This window comes from Lepidochelys kempii, chromosome 12 (assembly GCF_965140285.1).
Source record: "Lepidochelys kempii isolate rLepKem1 chromosome 12, rLepKem1.hap1, whole genome shotgun sequence".
Taxonomy (NCBI): domain Eukaryota; kingdom Metazoa; phylum Chordata; order Testudines; family Cheloniidae; genus Lepidochelys; species Lepidochelys kempii.
The window spans coordinates 12000470-12022450 of record NC_136391.1 but is presented as its reverse complement, the minus strand read 5'-3'; the positions used below and the strand labels follow the sequence as shown (position 1 = coordinate 12022450).

Sequence of the window (21981 nt, the reverse complement as noted above, 5' to 3'; positions counted from 1 at the left end):
ATTTTAATCTTTTGAGGTATCTCCATCATCAGATCTGTGTGTAGATCTATTGGCTCTATTGAAGTTGGCTTGGAGAACTGTGTGTGTGTGTGTGGTGGTAAGTGTTTATATTAATGCTGAGGTTTACATATTTCTCATTTTATTCTCCTCTGATCACTGTACAGACTATAAGGCTGATGAATCCTTGGTGTCTTGTTGGGTTATAGGTCAAGTTTATGTTCTGTCTTACCAAAAACAGTCATTATGCCCCCAGCTTCAAATTCACTTCCCTCATTTCAGTTGCCATGAATTCCATTTTAAAAGCACACCCCTTTTGGACTGACTTCCTTCTTGGGAACATGAATGGAAGGGGGAGGGAAGGAAGAGAAATCTAAAGTGTCAGGACCTGTCCTTCTGAAGAGAACTCCACTGGAGATGAAGTAAAGGCATAGACTACCCAGCTACCTGCATTATCTGACACAGAATATCAGCCCATGGCTGTATTGCAGGCAGATCATCCTCTTGTACAGTACAACTAAAGTTCCTGGTTGTTCAAGTCCTCAACTCCTTGGTCCTCTAGAGTCAGAAATTCTACTGCAACAGGATATGGGCTCCTACCTGTTCCCACTTATTTACAGGTTAATGCAAGCAAGCATGTATACATAAATGAGTTTCAGTTTGTGATTCAAAAAGTGACCAAGCTGTAGTAACCTGCCAAATCACTTTTGACCAGTGTCTTTCAAGGCTACCCCACACCAAGCATGGGGATCTCAATACTTATATTTAAGAATCCTTGTCCCTCAGAATCCAGACAGCATAAAAGAGATTCAGGCTGTGTGTAAACTACAAATTACTGTGGTATACTTTGTCACTCAGGGGTGTGAATAATCCACACCCCTGAGCGACATAAGTTATACCAACCTAAGCGCCGGCATAGACAGCACTATGTCAGCAGGAGAGCTACCACCTCTCATGGAGGCAGGAGTTACTAAGCCGTGGGAAAGCTCTTCACCGATCGGCCTAGAGCGTCTTCACCGGAAGTGCTAGACCTGCGCAGCTGCATTGATGCAGCTGTGCTGCTGCCAATGATGTGGTGTAGACATAGCCTCAGTTTCCCCTTGTCAGGGGGTTTTTATCCCCTCTACTCCAGAGTCCAAAACTGGTGGGTTGAGTTCATGCGTAGGTCTCTCCTTCCTGGAGGGAGTTAGGAATGCAGTCAACACAGCCTCTGTCCTTTGATGCTACACAATGCCTCATTTGCCTTCAGTGGGCCATCTGATTGTATTCAGGATGAGCACTTTCCCTTAATTAAAGCTTCTTTTCCTGTTCGGTGAGTTACACAATTACAGAGGTTTACAATGCAAACACTCAATATAACTTTATACCACGGGCTATAGAGGTTATAAGTGAGATCAGTAATGCAGCGTCCTACAAGCATTATATAAAGTCTAAACACTAAACACATTCTTATCAACTTAACATCTAATATCTATTCTGATGATGCTAACACACAGGTAAGCAAGGCTGGTTTCCAACTATGCATTTGTTAGTGTTCAGTAAGGTCTGGGGCCTTGGCATGTGTTGCACTTGGTCTGCTTTCATCACACCATGGTACATTTCCTCCTCCTTTTGACCAGTTGTGCCTCTGGAAGCATGTTTGATATGAGGGTAAGAGTATCCATGGGGGCTTTTTCCCCTTCCTGTCTCCTCTCTGTAAGCCCAAGATGGTAGTTGTCCTAGTACTTTTGTACAAAATTTTGAATATGTAAAATGACAGCTTCAAATTTGTAAGTGTTAAATGCAAACCGATCTGTATTATGTTTTGGGCATTTGCAGTTTCAGGGAAGTTCAATTCTGAGGACCTAAAAACTACACAAAATGACTAGTGAAAACCAGAGAGAGAAACTTCATAGAAGAAATGTCACCAGTTTTGTCCAATTTTGATAAAACCATTAGCTGAGATAATACTTTGTACATATTATGCATCACTTTCCATTCAAAGATCTCAATGTTCTTTACACATAACTATATAAGGCTCCCACAATACCCTTGACACAAGTACATATTATCTTTGTTATCCGGATAGAGACAAGGAGGCAGAGAGTGTTTATATCACATCCCCTGGATCTCAGAGAATGTCTGTGATAAAACCGGAAAGAGAACCAAAATCTCCTGACTCCCATTCCCTGTTTTTTAACCACAATATCTTTCATTTAAAGGTGAAATTGCTACTCTTAATCAGTCTGATTGAAACTAATGTTACCAAAGAGGTCAGAGATGTTACCAAAACAAAACAAAAAAAAGCTAACGCTAACTATACTCAGTTACTGGATATTAAAGAAAATCCTGCATGTACTGTCTGGAAGGAATTATATGATTATAGATGGAAACTGAATCCAATCTACTTTGTGTATTCTGGATCCTCTGCCCATCACTGGCTGTGGTTCTGTGCTTCCACTTCAAGGATAAATATGTCTCATTATGACTTCACTGATGCCCAGCAGATGTCAAACATATTGGTTTAAAAAATAACCAAAAGAACAACTTTTTCCTCCCCACAAAGAAATCTATAGGGTAATCAGGTACATGATTCCAGATGTTGCCAGTTATACAGAATTGCAGATTGCCCTCCATAAGGAACCAAACATAGGAATTGCCATACCGGATCAAACCAGGGTCCATCTAGCATCTAGTCCAATATTCTCTTTCTAACCACAGTCAATATCAGATGCTTCAATGGAAGATGTAAAATCCCTGAAATACAATTTTGCAATAACTTGTCCAAGGGGAGAAATGTTTTTCTCATAGCTATTGGGGCTTCGGTGTTTATCTTTTGATGAGTAACACCCCTGACTATAACTGAGTTTAGCTTTTGATAGGCAAATGCTTGGTGCAAAATGTGAAACATAACTGGTAAAAGCAGTATCCAATATGTTTCCTATTGATACTTCATTGATGAAGTTCAAAAGTATAATACACACAGTGCAAAGGGAAACTATTTAATGATTATACCACTGAAACTATCATGTTTGTAACATTCAGAGCAAAATGTACAAATGCTGTCTTCCAATCGACTTAATCTCAACACAAATAACATGCTGCCAATTCAGGGCCAGCCCCAAAATGTAAAATAAATAACTCAATATGGAGTGGTGATGTTTATACCTAATGTTTTAGGCAAATCAAAATATTTGGGGGAAGGAAGGGGTTATTCAGTTCTAAATTTCACTCAGCCATCATTAAACAAATGTGTGTCAACTAAGCACATAACTTCTTGAGGCGTTACCATTTATGTATGTGCTTTGTTTTTGAATAGTAAAATCACAACAATATGCACAAGACTGTGACTACATATAAAATTTTTACAACTATTTGTTATATATGTACTATAGAACATAATTCAGTTATTAGTGTATTTTTTATTTGGAGGGTATGAAGATCACAAATGTGGACTAATGTACTAGAATATGGAGGGTGCAATTACTCCAAATGGTTAGCTGTGTGACATAGAGAGGAAAGAGACACATTAAATATAGCTTGTAAGCCTTCTGACGTGTATTAAGGAAAATAAACAGATGTTTCATTACATTTGAGGATTTTTTCTCCCTGAAATGTGAAGGTAGCATTTGGTAGTTTTATGTAAAGGTTAGAGTCGAAACTAAAGACTGCAGTTTTATATTGGGTATTTATACATTCACTCCAGTTTATTTGTAGATCAAAAGGTCATGGTGAATATATGGAGATTTTGACATCACTGTGACCTAGGATATTTTCCGTTGCATTAAAGTTTATGCCTTCAATTTCAAATTTAAAGCAGTAGTGATCTGCCATATAGCTACATCAAATCTGGATCCGATATTGTCTCAAAGATCAAAATTAGCTATCAAACTGTTAATGACACAAGACATTCTTATCAAGACATATTTATGATGGGATACACAGATACATTTTTAAAAAGGAAAACATTTTAATAGCATACCTAGCATCTGGTAGCATCCAATCAGTAATGAGCCAATGAAGCATACACTGAAGTCAGTCAGTCGTACTTTATATTAATGTTCCATTTGTAGGTGTTCTATAGAAGGTTAATAAATTATCAAAAGATGTTATAAATATGTTACAGACATGAAGACTGTATGTTGAAGATAATTATAACCACATCAGTAGAAGGTATATAGAGATGGTTATAAATCATTATTATATAAACAACCTGTTGACCTGTTAAATTCTAATGATTGATTAACCATTTAATAAACCCTTTAGCAGCCCTCTAAATGCTAGTTATAAATATAAACTTAGTATCAGTTGTGACCCTCAGGGATAGATCCTGCAACCAAATCCACACAAATGTTTGGATTCAGATCCCAATCTACAATAGTTTGAATGAAAATGCTGGATCTAGCTTTCTTGTGTACCACACTCCCTCCAACCCAACTTTTGAGAACGGAAAGCCAAGTTCTGGATTCAATTTTACAGCATGAACCTAGCTCTAGGGAAGTAAATGAAAGATGTTCTTATGGTGTTTTCCTGGCTACCAGGCTTCATGTCAATTTGGGTATTTGGGATATAACCTTGGCTCTATTTTCAATCACACAATTGCTCACAGATGTCTGTGTGTAGGATGTGGGCTGCATCATAATGGACACTGTCTTTCCAAATAAGCTCATTCTGATATAAATATGTTACCAATTGTTCTCTCAATTACTTGGTGATGAACTGCATGGTCAGGGTTAGATAACTACCCACTTCAGTGGAGGCAGGAGATAATTGGAAAGCGAATTAAAAAAGAATTGCTAATCTCTCTGAAGTATATGCTTTAATATCTACTGTAAAAATGAAAATAGGCACCTTTCTGGATCAGTGGATGCTGCATCCTCTAGCCATGCATACAGTCCTAGAAGACTTCCAGAATTAAGGTCCAATATTGTCAATCATTGACTGAGTGTAACTACTATAGATAGATACTTTCTAATACCTGTGGGGAGAGTACACCATTTTAGAGAACATTGAGTAGCTTGATTCTAATAGTCTGGTTTTTTTCAGGTGTCTTAAAAGGTTATATGGACACTGTAAACATGATTTATTAGGGGAAAAACATAGTCCATACAATTTTTAAATCTATATTTTGTATCCATTATAAATTCTGAAAATAAAGCAATGGAAATGCTTTTTTCTTTCTTTCTTTTTTTTTTTTTTTGTTTTGTTTTAAACCAGAGGGAAAATCTGAATTGAAAAGATGTAGCAGAATTAGAGGGGGCTCAGAGACAATGAGAAAAGAGTGGGATTGTTTAATTTACAGGATATTAATAAGAGGAGGCATAAATTATACAGTATAATGAATGGCACAGAGAAGGTTGATCAAGGACTTCTGTTAGCCTTATAATGAAAGAATAAGATGACAAATACAAAGCTGATAGTTTTTAACACAACTTACCCTGTGGAACTCATTGCCACATGAGATCAACAAGGCTAAGAACTTTGCAGGATTCAAAAAACAATTGGTCAAAAAAGGATACCAAAAATAATGAGTTATAATAGTTACATGTTTAATTTGAAAATAATTTTGGAAGGGATTAAACCTGCATGCTTCACAACATAAACCGGCCTCTAACAAATGGTTTTTAAGAGAAAATTTTACCTGGGGGAAGGTTATCCCATAATTGCCTAGTGTAGAGGTTATTCACTTTCCTCAAAAGCATCTGGTACTGACCACTGTCCAGGATAATGGATTAGAAAGCTCCCTCTTCTAATTTAGTATAGCAATTCCTATGTTCCTAAATATAAACGGGTATTTCCATAGAATACTATATCAAACATTTATCTTAGGAGTTTTAGATATCCACATATCTATCTTCGCATTAGGAAGTGTCTTGTTGAAGCATTATGCCCACATTTCTCACAGCTATTGAATGCCAGCCAAAAAAAAAAAAAATCACGAGATGAACCAACATTTGTGAGTAGATAGCATTGCTGGCATTCTTGCTGATTTGAAAAAGCTATCTCAGTAGCCTTTGACTTTCGAGACCTGGTCTACACTAGAAAATTACTTTGGCTTAACTACGTTGTGTAGGAGTGTGAAAAATCCACACCCCTGGATGGCATAGTTAAACCGACCTAAGTCCCCGTGTAGACAGCATTAAGGTGACGGAAGAATTCTTCTGTTGACCTAGCTACCAACTCTTGGGGAGTTGGATTTCCTATGGTGATGGGAGAACCCCTCCCGTTAGCATAGGTAGTGTCTACACTGAAGTGCTTCTGTAGCCCTTCACGTGTAGAGAAACCCCCAGTCTCTGGACATTTTAATCGGAAGTGGTTGCACGGCCCAAGGTGGAATAGCCCAGGGGACAAAAAGAAATTACCAATGTACTTTGCACATTGAGATGATATACACATACTGATAGTCATCCAATCTATCTTCTGACAAATACAACATTTAAAGATATTTCTGGTGACTGATTCTATTAGTATTGTACTACAATATCTCTAACAAAACTTAAACATATTATACTGAATCAATAAGTGATTCAAAATGTTTCTAGCCTGCATTGTACTACAAATCTAACTTCTTTCAATAGGACACACAATCCAAGGAAGATACATTTTGATGGGCATAAGAGTGGCTGAGTTTTCCAGTTTTCAGTAGCTCATGTTCAACATAGAGCAGCACCTACAAAAAAAAAATACCCTCAAGCATCTTATTTGTTTAAGTGGGATAGAAAGTGCTGCTGTACATTGAGAGAGTGGGACATCTGGCTAAGCTGTCCCAAAAATCTTTAGTCAGAAGAGCTTTTTTACCCACCAAGGCTTTTTTCCTTGAGCATGCAAGCAATGGTTTTCCTGACCCACAAATATTTTCAAAAACTGTCCCACTCCATATCCGCATCAGGATGAAACTAGAAACCTTTCCATTTTTGTCACAAAATAAAACCAACACACACAGAGTCCAATCTGAGTCTAGTCAATAATACCAAATGGCCTGGTGGTGAGAGCACTCACACACGTGATGTGAGAGGCTCAAATTCCTGCTCTGCCTGGTTTGGAGCAGAGACTTGAATCTGGGTTCCCACATCCATGCTGTAACCACTGGGCTAATGGCTATTCTGGGGACAGGTGGACACACACACACTTGAGAAACCTTTCTAATGATATGAACTGAACATGGCACACAGTAGATGGATTAAAAACTGGCTAACTGATAGGTCTCACAATGTAATTGTAAATGGGGAACTACTGAGTGGTTGTGTTTCCAGTGGGTTCCCACAGGGATTAGCTCTTGGCCCAGCGTTGTTTAACATTTTTCTCAATGTCCGGTCAGAAAACATAAAATAATCACAGATAAAGTTTGCAGATGACACAAAAAATGGGGGAAGTGGTAAATAATGAAGAGGACAGGTCACTGAGTCAGAGGGATCTGGATTACTTGGTAAACTGCTTGAAAACAAACAATATGCATTTCAATATGAGTAAAGGTATACATCTAGAAATAAAGAATGTAGGTCATACTTATAGCATAGAGGATTCTATCCGAAAAAGATTTGTGGCTCATGGTGTACGAGAGCTCCCAATGCGACACTGTGGCCAAAAGAGCTAATGCAATCCTTGGATGAACAAACAGAGGAATCTCAAGTAGGAGCAGAAAGGTTATTTACCTCTATATTTGACAGTGGTGCAACTACTGCTGGAATAGCATGCCCAGTTCTGATGCCCACAATTTTAAGAAAGATGTTGATAAATTAGAGAGGGTTCGGAGAAGAGCCACAGGAATGATGAGGAAACTTGCCTTATACTGATAGACTAAAAGAGCTTAATCTATTTATCTTAACAAAGAGAAGCTTAAGGGGTGACTTGACTACAGTCTGTAAGTATCTATGAGGGGAACAAATATTTAATAACAGGCTCTTCAGTCTAGCAGAGAAAGGTATATTGGGACAGTTCCATCCTTATGAAGCATTACTAGTACCCTGGGGAAAAGGACAAAGAGGGATCTTGAGGAGTCCTCAGGGACCCTTTTAAAATCTCGGCCTGTAGTCCTGTCCTGGACCCAGGACTTCAGCCTTGAGAACTTCCCCATCTCTAACTCTAGTGTAAACTACAGAATAACAAGTCAGATTCCCCATCTGCTTCAGAAGTAGGGGACGAAATACCCCTTCCACAGCAGTGTGTCATCTGCCGGTGATATTCACTAGTACACAGGGCAGATACAAATAGCCTGGCTGGAATTTTGGGATTTTTCTGACCATTAATATCATTCGTGAGTGCCCTAAAAGGTTCCACACTGTCATCTAAAAGGGACACATTGTAAATAGGCTGAAGGTAGGGCCTATTGCACGGGTCTAAGTATCCCCTTTGCACTGGGCATCCTGCCTGATCTAACAGATGAGGCTTGTTTTCCACTTGGAGTTTTTCCAAAGGACTAAAATTGTGGTGCTTTCTATTTTTCCTTCCTTAGTTTGTGGTGATAGTCAGTATTATAAACTTCAAACCTCTGACCTATGATGACTATACCTTCCCTTTCTGGGCAAATCGCATTGGCTGGGGAATAGCATTGTCTTCAATGATCCTTGTGCCTGCCTACATTATCTATAAATTTCTGAACGTGCGTGGGACCTTTAAAGAAGTAAGTGGAGTGCTAATAAAATGTCATGAAATGTTATGATGAAATGAATGTACTGGATTTGAGCTAACAGTTTGCTTCTCTAGCTCCCTAGACACATTCCTCGTTATGTGACCTTTCAGATCCAGCTTTCTAACTGGTTGGAATTACAAGCTGGATTTAATACACCCTATTCCAGTTTCTAGACAGAAATTAGTCTGCCAGAATGCCCCATTATAGTTCATAAAAGCATATTTTTTTGATTTATGCACATTTTGAAGTTGAATTAATAGATTTTTCTCAACTGTAGCAACATATATAAATGGATGCCTTCAAATACAGCATCCAGAATAAAGAGTGGACCCATTCCAGTTGCTTTCCCTAGCCATCAATTTGGCCCATGATTCACAACAGGAGTGCTGTGCATCTCTGAAAATCTGGGCACTTCATGAGGTGATTAAAAGAGATTAGGCCTTTCATCTGAAAATATGGTTCCAAATGTTTATTGTTGATATAGTTGATATTACAAAAAAGTTGGAGGGTGGGTAATTATAGATGGAGCTGGTGACATCATCTGGTTTGAAGGTTGCTTGACACTTCCCATTAATAGACCCTGTTTTCAGTTGCTTATAATGTTTTCATGCTGGGTGCCTACCTCAGGCTGAATAATCTTGGAAAATGTCAGCCAAAATAGAGGAGTCATTACCAAAAATGAAGTTGTGAAAAATACGTTCTTATTAAAAAATTCTGGGGGAAATTTGAATCGCCCGAGAGCCCCCATGCTTTAGAGCAGGGACTTGGAATTTGGTAGGGGGTAGACTTTGTGTCAGGAATGTGCCTTTGGCTATCCCTATGAAAATCAGCTGAAATGTGGGCAAGTGATAAGCTTTGAAAAATTGTCGTTCACATGTGCTTAGTAAAGACTTCTGAAGGCTTGTCTACACAGAGTTATTGAGGGGCAGCTATTCAGGAATAGCAATTAAGCTTTAATATCTTTATCCAAATTAACTTTCAAGTAGACAAGTTGTTAGATTTTTGCAGCTAGATTCCCCAAAGATTCAGTCCACATTGGGATGCTCCAACCTGGGATTGAGCATATTGTTCCCTGCAATTGCAGCTCTGGGCTCCTGCAGGCTCCGCCAGGCACCTGAACTGAAAGCAGGGAGACCGTCTCTCCTGGACTCTCAATGACTTCCCCATGCTGGGCCCAGGCAGCTGCCTGATTTGAATGCAGAGGGGCGAGAGTAAGACCTGTGAAAGAGGAAAGGGGAGTAGATTGGGAAAAGGACAAGAGGGTAGTGCAAGATTGAGGGGGGGGAGTAGAGAAGGGAAACTGGGAATGGGAGTTAGGTTGGGATGGAGATTGGGAGTGGCTAGGGAGGGAAATGGGGAGATACCAGAGCCAGTAGGTGGGTAAAGAGTGGACAATGAGTGGGGGCTGGGGGACACTGAGATTGGATGAGGAGCCTGGGAGGCAGATTGGAATAGATTATATGGGGATTGGAAACATAGAATCATAGACTATCAGAATTGGAAGGGACCTCAGGAGGTCATCTAGTCCAACCCCCTGCTCAAAGCAGAACCAATCCCCAACTAAATCATCCCAGCGAGGGCTCTGTCAAGCCTGACCTTAAAAACCTCTCAGGAAGGAGATTCCACCACCTACCTAGGTAACCCATTCCAGTGCTTCACCACCCTCCTAGTGAAAAAGTTTTTCCTAATATCCGACCTAAAACCTCCCCCAATAGAAAGGCTCACGCCCCCCTTTGCAGCGGGTTTGTCCGGGATTTGAACCCCGGGCCCTTTCACACCCAAAGCAAGAATCATACCCTAGACCAAGGAGCCATTGTCTAATGTTGGCAAGTGTGTGTTTGGGGTAGCACTGGGAATTGCTGGGCAAGGGGATTGGTATGGGGAGTCCAGAGGGGTGAGACTAGGATTTGCTGGGCAATGAGATGAGGAGACAGGGACAGGTTGGAGGGGATGGGACAAAAGGAATTCAAGCTTTGGGGGAAATGCGCAGAAGAGGCTGTGCCCACTAGACAAACTCCCCTCTGCAGCCTTGAACGGAACCCAAGATTCCCATGTCTCACCATTCCTTTGCTGTCAGTAAATGTCTGCGAAACCCACTGGCAAATTGTCTCATCCCCCTCCAGTGTTGTTCAACAAAGAGGATGACAAGCTACTACTGCTATCAGTTACTCCATTAGTTCAAGTAGCAGAGGTCTGTGTGTTGGGTCTAAATGTTCCAACCCTGTTGATGTACCTTGTAGGTGTAAATATATCAGATCATATGATGGATGTTGGTTTTTGTTTTATAGGTATTTTTAGGACCTATATCATTTTATATGTTATAGGAAATTACAGGCAAACTACATTAAAAGAATATCAGAGTTGCAAAGTCAAGCATTCAGAAGTTAGAAATGCCAGAATTAAGATTGCCTTTGAAATCCTAATTTGGCCCTCTTTCAGGGCTGGATTAACTCTCCTGTGGGCCCGGGGCTATTAGATTTTGTGGGGCCCCTGTGGGTTTGGAGTGGGCTCAGGGCGGGGGCAGAGGATTGGGGTGCAGGAGGGGGTGTGGGTTGCAGGCTCCAGCTGGGAGGTGCTTACCTCGGGCAGCTCCTGGTTGGCAGCGCAACAGGGCTAAGGCAGGATCCCTGCCGGCCCTGGTGCTACTCTGCTCTGCCCCGCTAGGTGGCCAACATATCCAGCCCCTACGCAGAGGGGCCAGGCTGCTCTGCACAGGGCACTCTGCCCCTGCCCACAGGCACCACCCTCGCAGCTCCCATTGGCTGCAGTACCCGGCCAATTGGAGCTGTGGAACTGGCACTGGGGAGGGGGGCAGCATGCAGAGATTCACTGAATGCCCTTTGCCTAGGGGTTGCAGGCGGCTCGAGGACCTGTGTCCAGCCCACAGTACAGAGATTTGCCATGGGCTGGATGAAAAGAAGCAGTGGGCCACATCCTTAGCCCGAGGCCCTGGGCTGCAGCTCCTATAGCCACTGCATTAATCCGGCCCTGTCCTCTTTTGCACATGCATTACAGTCTTAAATCACATGATCACATATTTTTTCCACGTGACCCCTGCCTCATTAACTTCCCAGGATGGACCTGTTCTGGAGAGGATATCTGTAGGGCCCTTGTTACATTTGTTACAGAAGTTGAAAGGTGTGTAGGGGACAGTGCTGAATGGGAATTTTTTGATGAAAGCTGGGATGTGGGACATGCATGTTGTTGGTCTGCCTGATTTGGAGTAGGGACTTGACCTCGGTCTTCCACATCACAGGTGAGTATCCTAGTAAGTATTCCTCTTAAGCAGAACAATAACACATTAGATTAACTAAATCCTATAGCTAATAGCTAAAATCTTGGCTATTCTGGGGTGGGGAGGATCTTTCCCTCTCTCGCTCTTTCTCACACACACACAAACACACACACACATTTTTGTGAAAGTTCCCTGTGTTATTTGGATGTAGAATAAAAACAAATATTGAACTCTTGAAAGTTTTTATGAAGTGGAATTCCACTTTCCCATTTAGCCCTAGTAGTAAAATGAGGCAGGGGACTGCAAGAAGAGAAAAGAAGGTCTCGTGGTTAAGGCAGTTGAATGTTGTCCTGGGGAATTGGATTCTACCCCTGCCTCTGCCACTAAGTTCCTGTGTCATGCTGGCTCAGTCACTTAAAACAAACTGTTCCAGGAGGTCACTAATTGCGTGTTCCTTATTTTCCTGGTGCCTGGGGTCTGATATGCAGAAGTGTTGAGCACTCAGAGAAGCAACTGAAGCCAAGGGGAGCACTGCTTTGAAGATATACCGCAAAGTGCTACACAATGCTAAGTGCTCTGAAAAATTCGATCCCAGGCACCTCAAACTGGGCACTCAATATTAGTGGATACTTTTAACTCTGTGCCTCAGTTCCCCATCTGTCAAATGAGGCTAACACCTCCTCATTTAACAGAGATGCTGAAAAATAAATTAAAGTTTGTCTTCCGCTCCAATATGGTAATGATGAGCACCACAGAAAAGCCCACATGGAAATTAATAGTTCTATCTTCAGAGCAGGGTTTGACTAGCATGCAGTAAATAAGGCATGAGGCAACACACTGAATAATGAGGAGAAAACAGGATATTGAATAGCTGCTCATGAATTGAGCATCATCCGTCCTGTACACTGACTGAGGCAGGCATCCTGTGGCAAAACTAGTATGTGGTCATGTAAGGAAAGACTATCAAATGCATACACAGAAAGGGGCTGAAGAAAAGTTCCATAGGTAACCCTAATTCTGACCTAATTTCCTAACTTCTGAGTGCTTGACTATGCTACCTTAAAAATGTTCTTTTAACATACTGTTATTGTGTGTAATGTTAATCTAATGTGTTATTGTTCTGCTTAAGAGGAACCTGGTTTCTATGGTGAAAAAAATACATCTAATTATTTTTCGTTACAATTTCACTGCTCTGTACTTGCCTCAAATTACCATTTCAAAATGACACAAGTTTAATATTCACTGATCATATTAATTTTCTCATCACTGTCACTGGAAATTCTTATCCATGCTCCAAAGGAATCCACAAATAGGGCTTAGAAAGTGAAGCCACCTTTAGATCTGTTTTCAGCCCTTTAAAAATACCAAACGTACTCCGAAGACATTGAAATGTAATGTCGATTGTTTTATCTTCCTTATAGTCCAGTATTTTAAAACTCAGGCAAGCACAGTTTGAATACCATCTGGTTTATTGCAAACAGTTGGATTCCAATCATAGTATCTGTCCATAATCTGAAAAGATGCCTCTTGGTTTGTCAAAATTCAGACTGCCATGAAGAAGCATTTTATGGTTTCTTAGAAACAATTGATGATAGCCAACGACTGCAACAGTTTTTCCTTTTTTCTCCCCAGCACATGACCTGAACACTTCATATTTTTCATGTGTTTTGCACGCAGATGTTCTATTGACCTCAGCAGAAGATCTGTGTGTGGAACAAGTGCAGAAAATGCACTGTGGGTCTGATGCAAAGTCTGCTGATGCCAATGGAAAGGTGACAATTGACTTCAAAAGGTTTTGGATCTGGCCCTTTAGTTCAGGTAGAATTTAATTCTCTTTTAAATTGTTGTACAAATAGAGTTGTCAGGTAGCCAGGCATATTATTATATAGTTCAATCTTTTATTTCTGAGCTTCAAATTCAAATAGTCTCCTATATGTTAGGACAAGAGAAAGGTAAGAGATACAATGTCCTGGGCTCAACTGTGAGCCTTCTTGCATGCATGGGGGAGTAAGAAGGAGTAGGATCCTTCTTATACCACTGTGCAGGCTACCTACAGTACAAGCATGGAGAAGACAGCAACCACTGCTGGTCGGCTATTCCTTCTCCTGCTCAGATGGATGAGAGTGGGCAGGGAGCAGATGAAGATTTGACTCCACCCCCCAACACACCAGGTTAATTAGCAGAACCACTGCAAACAAGGAGCCAGGAACCTGACTGAGGCCCTCTGAGTTACAATCTGATTCCTGCACTGCCTTTTACTCCTGTTGGTTTGTAGGGTTACAATCCAGCCCTGTGCAATAAGTGTTCTGCAAAACCTTTGGCTTTCATTTCACTGGGGTTTGTGCAAACCCTTTATTTTGTTCAGTTCTCTTGGGTTTGCAAATCCCTTTCAAGCGACACACAAAACCTCACTCTAACCCACTGAGTTTCACGTGCTTGCACAATCTGATGACACAAAACTATAGGGCAAGCTCAGGTTTGCTCACAAAGCTTGAACCTTAGCAATACCCAAAACTAAAAGGGCTGCAATAGAGGGAACCTACAATAGTGCATGCTCCTGGAGACATGCACAATGCCCATAGAAGTGCATACCAGAGCAACGTTTGTGTATGCTCCCAAATGACACTACAACCTAGGCTTTGTGGATAATATGGAGGGGTACCCTTCCATGCACCTTTCTTCACCTGTTTGCATTGTTACTAGCCTCCAGCAATCCTTGCATTCAGGGAGTTCAAGGGCTGTGATGCCGAGTAGCTCCTGGGACCCTTTTCCCATGCTGGCAGGGACCAGCTAAAATTTAGCATAAACATTCTGCTGTTGCTGTAGGATTAGGACTACCATCAAGAAGCTTATAAATTATAATACACATTGGTCTCTCAATGATTAGGTCCTCTCTGGGCTCAATGATATGAAAAATTAAGTCACTGATTTGTATAAAACTCACACTATTTCCCTGTAAACCCAGGGGTAGCATCCCCTATCTGCAGATCTAACATGGCTATCTTTCTTTCCTGTGTGCCTCCACTCTTGTTTAGAGACTAGCTTACTGCATCACACCTGAGAACGAACACCATCTTGTGGCACAAGGGAACGTGAGGCAGTTTAAGGTGTGTATTCCTTTTCCCTACCTCCCTGCCCGCTCCCTTATCCTTTGCACCCTTAGCAAGCTTGATTGGCAAATGAAAGTGGGTTTATTTCCTTTCTGCTTTTTTGCCAGTATGTTGCTTTATGGGTGGGAAAATGCCATGGGCATTGGCCTTGTAGGACTTTTGGTACCTATCTTTTACCATTTTAACAATATGACCCTACAGAGTCCATGAGGTTATCCCACAGCAGATCTAGTTCCAAGCATTTTTGTTCATATGTGATCATGGTGAGATCTCATCAAAGGACATCTTGGCAAGGATTGATCCCAGACTATCGTGCAGTTTTTAAAAAAATAAAGCATTATGAGATGCTTCTTCCCTCACAGAAGTTATTTCATAGGGATCTGGATTGATGGTTTCTACCTCTAACTCCAAATATGTGCCACCAGTCATGACAAAGAGACAAGCAAATATCCTGTGACAAGAACACATTTACAAAATGGTCATGCTGAGATGACCCGATACTGAGATGTAATAGGTTTCCCCCATATGCTTACAGGTTGAACATGTTCCTTGTTTTGCATGGATGGTCTTCAAGCAACCATGTCAAATATGCCTTCGACTTAGCAAATAAAATGAGACTGTTGAAAAATGCTTTCCTACAAGTGAGAAAGGATACAAATAGCCCATTCTGCACTATCAACATTCATACTGTATCATTTTTTGCCTTCATGGTTAAAAGTAACTCAGAATTATGCACAATAGCTCAAAACTTGCATTGCTGATTCAGACGTTGGTCATGAAAAATAATGTGAAAATTTGGCTCTTTGTATTTAGTTGGAAACAAAAGCAAGAAATTGAATAGGCAAAACCCTCGCTATATATGAAGGAGAATTCTTTCTATATATTTTAGAGGGATATAGTATAGATAGCTTCCCCTCTATTTTAATGCCTCAGATGTAAGTGATTATGGCTCAAGTTTTCAAATGTGTGTTTCCATCTTTTCGCTGTAATTACTGCACATGAACATGCAGACATGGGTTATACGCACACATTTCTGCACCACTCTGAACACGTGAACCCAAATACATAATGGTAGAACACCTCTTTTCAGCAGTTTTGGATTTAAATTATGGAGGTTGGGAAAATATACAAAAAGTAGAAAGGCATAATTTGAAAAAAGCAGGAGCGAGGCTCTGCCAATGGAGTTCTTGGATGCTGTGTCAATCACTGAAGCCTGTGTATTGACTTCAGTTACTGTTTCCAAATAGCCAGCATCAGTAGCAGAAAACCATCATGATTTTTGGACGTTAATCTCATTTAAGCATCTTAACAAAACATTAAGCAGTGTGCCTATCTTATGATGCAACTAGTATCTTAGTTAGGTTTCCCTAATGTCCAATTGTTGTGCATTTTAAAACGGTCAGATTATTAAATGATCGCTGTATCAGATAAACTGGTTGTTAATAGAAACTGGGATTCCTTTTGAAAATAATACTGGTAGTAAATTTTTCCTGCTTTTCTGTAATTCAAGATTTGTCATCTCCCTTATTTCATACTTACTCTCATCACTATAATTTAAATCAATAATATATTATCAAATAAATAATGGCTTCTGTTTCCTTTCAGCTTCAACACTGGCTATCAATATGACAACTGACAGGTTGAGGAAAAAGCCAATACATTAAACTAAACTGGGAATAAACGAAAAGTCAAGTTCAAAGCTCTCTTGATTATGCTTGGACCAGGCTGGCTCAGAGCTCATCTACTGATCTTTTGAGGGAAGACAGCTTCTGCTCTCTGTTTTCAATGCCTCCTTTCTATTACTTGGTTTCAAATGAACTTACAGACTGGTTTTCCATTTCCTTATATCTTTCAGTGCCATAAAATCCATAAGTGACCAAATTTGTGAGCTTTGATAGAGATAGAAGTGGAGGAGGGAGCAGAAAATCAGCATTAATTAAAGAAACTCTTGTCTTGGAGAAATAAATAAAAAACGTAATTCCTTTAAAAATTTCTGCCACCTCATTGTTTAGAGACCAACTATATACACAGAGATGGATGCATCTCAATTATGAGACAAGAGTGACTTTAAGTGCACATTCATGTCATTTGCTTTCTTTCAATACTATCCTTTGGGATATAATTTTGCATCCTTCTGAAGTGAAGACTCAGTGCTTCACTTTCAGTGGTTTGTTATTAGTCTCTTCTCTTGGTGAAGAAGGTTGTCTTTGCTGTATATGTCTGTGCCATTTCTGTGCAGTTGAACTATACACACCGAAAAGTAACAGGGATGGAATTAAATTCCTATTGTTGTGGCTATTGAGTACAGAAAGTAGTTTAACAATACGCTGTACTTAACAATGCAAACATATTCCTTTTTGTCAGCTATTAAAATGGCTTTATCTATCACATGATCCATATTCTACAGATGTTGAGTTAAGCACCAAAAATATTTACAAGTAGTCAGATTTTCCTTCTACATTCTGTTATATTGTGTGACAAAGAATGTACAGTATATATAAATATATAGGAACAGAGACAATGATTTTTAGAATAAGCCACTCTATCCAGTGGCACCAAAATATCAAATGTTGGCTTTGTGCAAGTGCACTATTATTATAAATGTCCTCTAGGTTCAACTGCCGGAGCGTTTTAAGAGTTGTGTACAACATCTTGGATGGAGGGGTCTTCTAGGCATAATTCAATTATCTAGGCCTACTCCCTCCCTTGTGTATTTCAAGCAGCTTTATGCCAGCTAGAAAATACAGAGCAATCTTAGTGTGATTGGGTGCTGTTCTGTATGGTCACTGTTTTAAAGTCATATCTTCCCAGTGATCACTAGGTTGCAGTAACTGTGAATTACTTACTACAAGAACTATTCTAAATTTTAGAGACAGCAGGTTCTCAGTTGAATCTAGTCTGGAGTTAGAGCCTTAATGCTGAATTTCTTTGCCTTTATATGTTCAATTCAGTTTCTTAATGATTTTTTAAATATATGTAGTGTTTCCTATTTTAATGGTTATTTATATTTTTTTTAATTCTTAATTTTTTATACCACCATCTGAAGTCTGAAAATAAAAGTTTTCCCTATTGATTTTGTCCTTTTCCATTTAACAACCATTGACTTCCTTCCAACCCCCAATGTTTCTAATAGAATTGAAATATATCTACTTCTCTTTTTTACTTTATCCTTTATGCCCAAGGCGTGATTGAAAAGCCAGAAATATTTAACAGTTCTTAAAAATAGCTTCTCTTCTATTTTCAGTGTCTAAGTGACAGAATATTGTCATTGTCTTCTTTTTTTCTTCTTCAAAACACAGTGTTTTAATCCCAAAGGGCATTGTCAGCTTTTTACCCAGGCTAATGGACAGTAACCTGGTAGGACAGCTATTGTAATTTATTTACAAAAATCAAGGAGTTTAAAATGTTAAAATTAAAGTACTGTAATTACCTAAGAGTCCAAACAACATCTTCTATAAAGAGGAAAATAAGTTTAGGATTCTTTTTTAAATGGTCATTATATAGTCACTCTAATCAACGTTGCTGCTTAAAATTATGCTGGGGTCCTTATTTTGTAGATATAAATCTTATTTTGAGAATGGTATAGCTTGCACAATCACTGTTCTGAGGTCACCCAAAAGCTTCTCAGAACGGTTATGGCTATCAAATTGAGAAATACTAGGGGACTGCTAAATGTGCCAGTCATCATGTGTCATCACGTCATATTCCTTTAGATCTGCCCATAAATAGTAAACATGCAGGCTAACAACCTACAGCAAAGTTTATTTGTGAAAATCTGTCAATGTACAGTGAAATGGCTGCAGATAGAATGCTCTCACACCAGCATGCCATTCTGAAGCCTGTGTGGTTTCCCTTCTTCTATCTAAGGGCTTGTCTGCACTGGCAATTTACAGCGCTGCAACTTAGAATCATAGAATCATAGAATATCAGGGTTGGAAGGGACCTCAGGAGGTCATCTAGTCCAACCCCCTGCTCAAAGCAGGACCAATCCCCAATTAAATCATCCCAGCCAGGGCTTTGTCAAGCCTGACCTTAAAAACTTCTAAGGAAGGAGATTCTACCACCTCCCTAGGTAATGCATTTCAGTGTTTCACCACCCTCCTAGTGAAGAAGTTTTTCCTAATATCCAACCTAAACCTCCCCCACTGCAACTTGAGACCATTACTCCTTGTCCTGTCCTCTTCTACCACTGAGAATAGTCTAGAACCATCCTCTTTGGAACCACCTCTCAGGTAGTTGAAAGCAGCTATCAAATCCCCTCTCATTCTTCTCTTCTGCAGACTAAACAATCCCAGTTCCCTCAGCCTCTCCTCATAAGTCATGTGTTCCAGACCCCTAATCATTTTTGTTGCCCTTCGCTGGACTCTCTCCAATTTATCCACATCCTTCTTGTAGTGTGGGGCCCAAAACTGGACACAGTACTCCAGATGAGGCCTCACCAATGTCGAATAGAGGGGAACGATCACGTCCCTCGATCTGCTCACTATGCCCCTACTTATACATCCCAAAATGCCATTGGCCTTCTTGGCAACAAGGGCACACTGCTGACTCATATCCAGCTTCTCGTCCACTGTCACCCCTAGGTCCTTTTCCGCAGAACTGCTGCCTAGCCTTTGGGTCCCTAGTCTGTAGCTGTGCATTGGGTTCTTCCGTCCTAAGTGCAGGACCCTGCACTTATCCTTATTCAACCTCATCACATTTCTTTTGGCCCAATCCTCCAATTTGTCTAGTCCCTCTGTATCCTATCCCTGCCCTCCAGCGTATCAACCATTCCTCCCAGTTTAGTATCATCCGCAAATTTGCTGAGAGTGCAATCCACACCATCCTCCAGATCATTTATGAAGATATTGAACAAAACCGGCCCCAGGACCGACCCCTGGGGCACTCCACTTGACACCGGCTGCCAACTAGACATGGAGCCATTGATCACTACCCCGTTGAGCCTGACAATCTAGCCAACTTTCTACCCACCTTATAGTGCATTCATCCAGCCCATACTTCTTTAACTTGCTGACAAGAATACTGTGGGAGATCGTGTCAAAAGCTTTGCTAAAGTCAAGAAACAATACATCCACTGCTTTCCCTTCATCCACAGAACCAGTAATCTCATCATAGAAGGCGATTAGATTAGTCAGGCATGACCTTCTCTTGGTGAATCCATGCTGACTGTTCCTGATCACTTTCCTCTCATGTAAGTGCTTCAGGATTGATTCTTTGAGGACCTGCTCCATGATTTTTCCGGGGACTGAGGTGAGGCTGACTGGCCTGTAGTTCCCAGGATCCTCCTCCTTCCCTCGCTCGGGGTGTGTGAAAAAACACCCCCCTGAGCGCAGTGAGTTTCAGCGCTGTAAAGTGCCAGCGTAAACAGTTCCCCAGCGCTGGGTGGTTTTTTTAGGGCGCTGGGAGAGCTCACTCTCAGCGCTCTGCTGTGACTACACAAGCCACGTGAAAATGCTGCCAGTGTAGACTAGCCCTAAGGGACGTTGGCGCTTCCTCCAACCAGCATGTAAGGGGCCTGATCCTGCAAATACTCACGGGGTTCTTACTACTGTGAGTAGTTTCCACTGGTGGCTATGCCCAAGGCTAGGGTGATTACTCGTTACATTATTATTGATTTGTATTGAGGTAGCACTGCTCGGCACTGTACAAACACAGAACAAGAAAATGGTCCCTGTCCAAAGAGCTTACAATCTATGGGCTCGTCTACACTTGAAATGTTACCGTGGCACAACTGCATCAGTGTAGACATTCCCTATGCTGACATGAGGGTTCTCCCCTCGGCATAGGTACTCTACCTCCTGGAGGCAGTCGCTAGGTCCTAGCACTGTCTACACCGGGGGTTGGGTCAGTTTAACTGTGTTGCACGGGGGGGGTGGATTTTTCACACCTCTGAGTGACATAACTGGGTTGACCTAACTTTTTAGTATTGACCAGGCCTAAGTATAAGACAAGGAATAATAGGTGGAGCTGAGAGACAGAGGAATTCTGTTGTTAATGGGACAACTCAGGATAGTAAAGCTTGCATGATTGGTCCTTATTTCAGAGTGTCAGCCAGAAGAAGTCTCTCACAATTATTACGAGGCATTTCCTCTGCCCCAGAGATGTAAAATGTTGTCCCTGATTCTCCATTAAATGAGGGCGCAAGATGAGTCACTTTATCACATCCCCTGGATGACAGAAAAGTATGTTGCTATTAGATGCGACCTCAGGGCCTGCTGAGTAATTAAAATACTTTCAAGGAAGCCATGCCTGATTGTGTGAACAATGTGCTAAAGACTCACTCTGTACTTTGTAAGGCAATATGGACAATATGTCCATCAAAGCAGCATCAGTCAGGAATTAGAGAGATTTGGTGCCATATCCTGCTCCTTTCAGGTACCATCTCCTCAGTGTGTTCCTGTGTCTCACTGGGGAAAGTAGCAAATGCCTCACACAGAGTCAGCTTCTTTAGGCTTCAACCACAGCCTTTATGAAAGATTGCTCAGGCAAAGCAGGCTCACAACCTCTGTGAGATGGCTCAGCTAAATGGCTCCCATCATAGCAGAACCTGTGTGTCTGACACCTCCAGCCAAGCAGTAACTCACTATTTCCGTCCCCACACACAGATGCCTGCTTGAGAGAGCAGACCCTCCCCATGCCTTAGAGTGGTCCCTAAGACCCATTTCTGGTAAGGAGACACTGGAGAGAAAGAGTCCATCCAACTCCACTACATGTTTACTTAGGGAGAGGCAGAGTCTCATAAATCTCAGGATTAGCAAAGCGAACGCCCCTCTTACGCTATCCCTTGTCACAGCTCAGTAATTCCAGGGACCTCTTTGCAACCCCTGCAGAAGAATAAAAATTCCTCCCCCTCCTACCTCCTAGAAACAGACTCCCTCAGAAGAGGCATATGGCTCCAAGCTCAAATCTCTGTCACTTCACTTTCTTTAGAAGCCCCCCGACCCCCCCATATCTTCCCCCACAGATCCCAAACTCTGAAGATACCCCCCCAACACACACACAAAGTCCCTAATAGAGTAAGAGATGGCCTG

General features: G+C 41.1%; 1 protein-coding gene across 1 annotated transcript in view; it reads left to right on the top strand.

Moving 5' to 3' along the window:
• The window catches only part of SLC6A2 (solute carrier family 6 member 2), a 108017-nt gene extending 90007 nt beyond the window's left edge, over positions 1–18010 (top strand). The window contains exons 12-14 of the mRNA XM_073307584.2: positions 8429–8596; positions 14876–14947; positions 16556–18010. Coding sequence (XP_073163685.1) covers positions 8429–8596; positions 14876–14947; positions 16556–16579 — 264 coding nt within the window. The 3' untranslated portion in view covers positions 16580–18010. The remainder of the gene's footprint in view (positions 1–8428; positions 8597–14875; positions 14948–16555) is intronic.
• The last annotated feature ends 3971 nt before the right edge of the window (positions 18011–21981 follow it).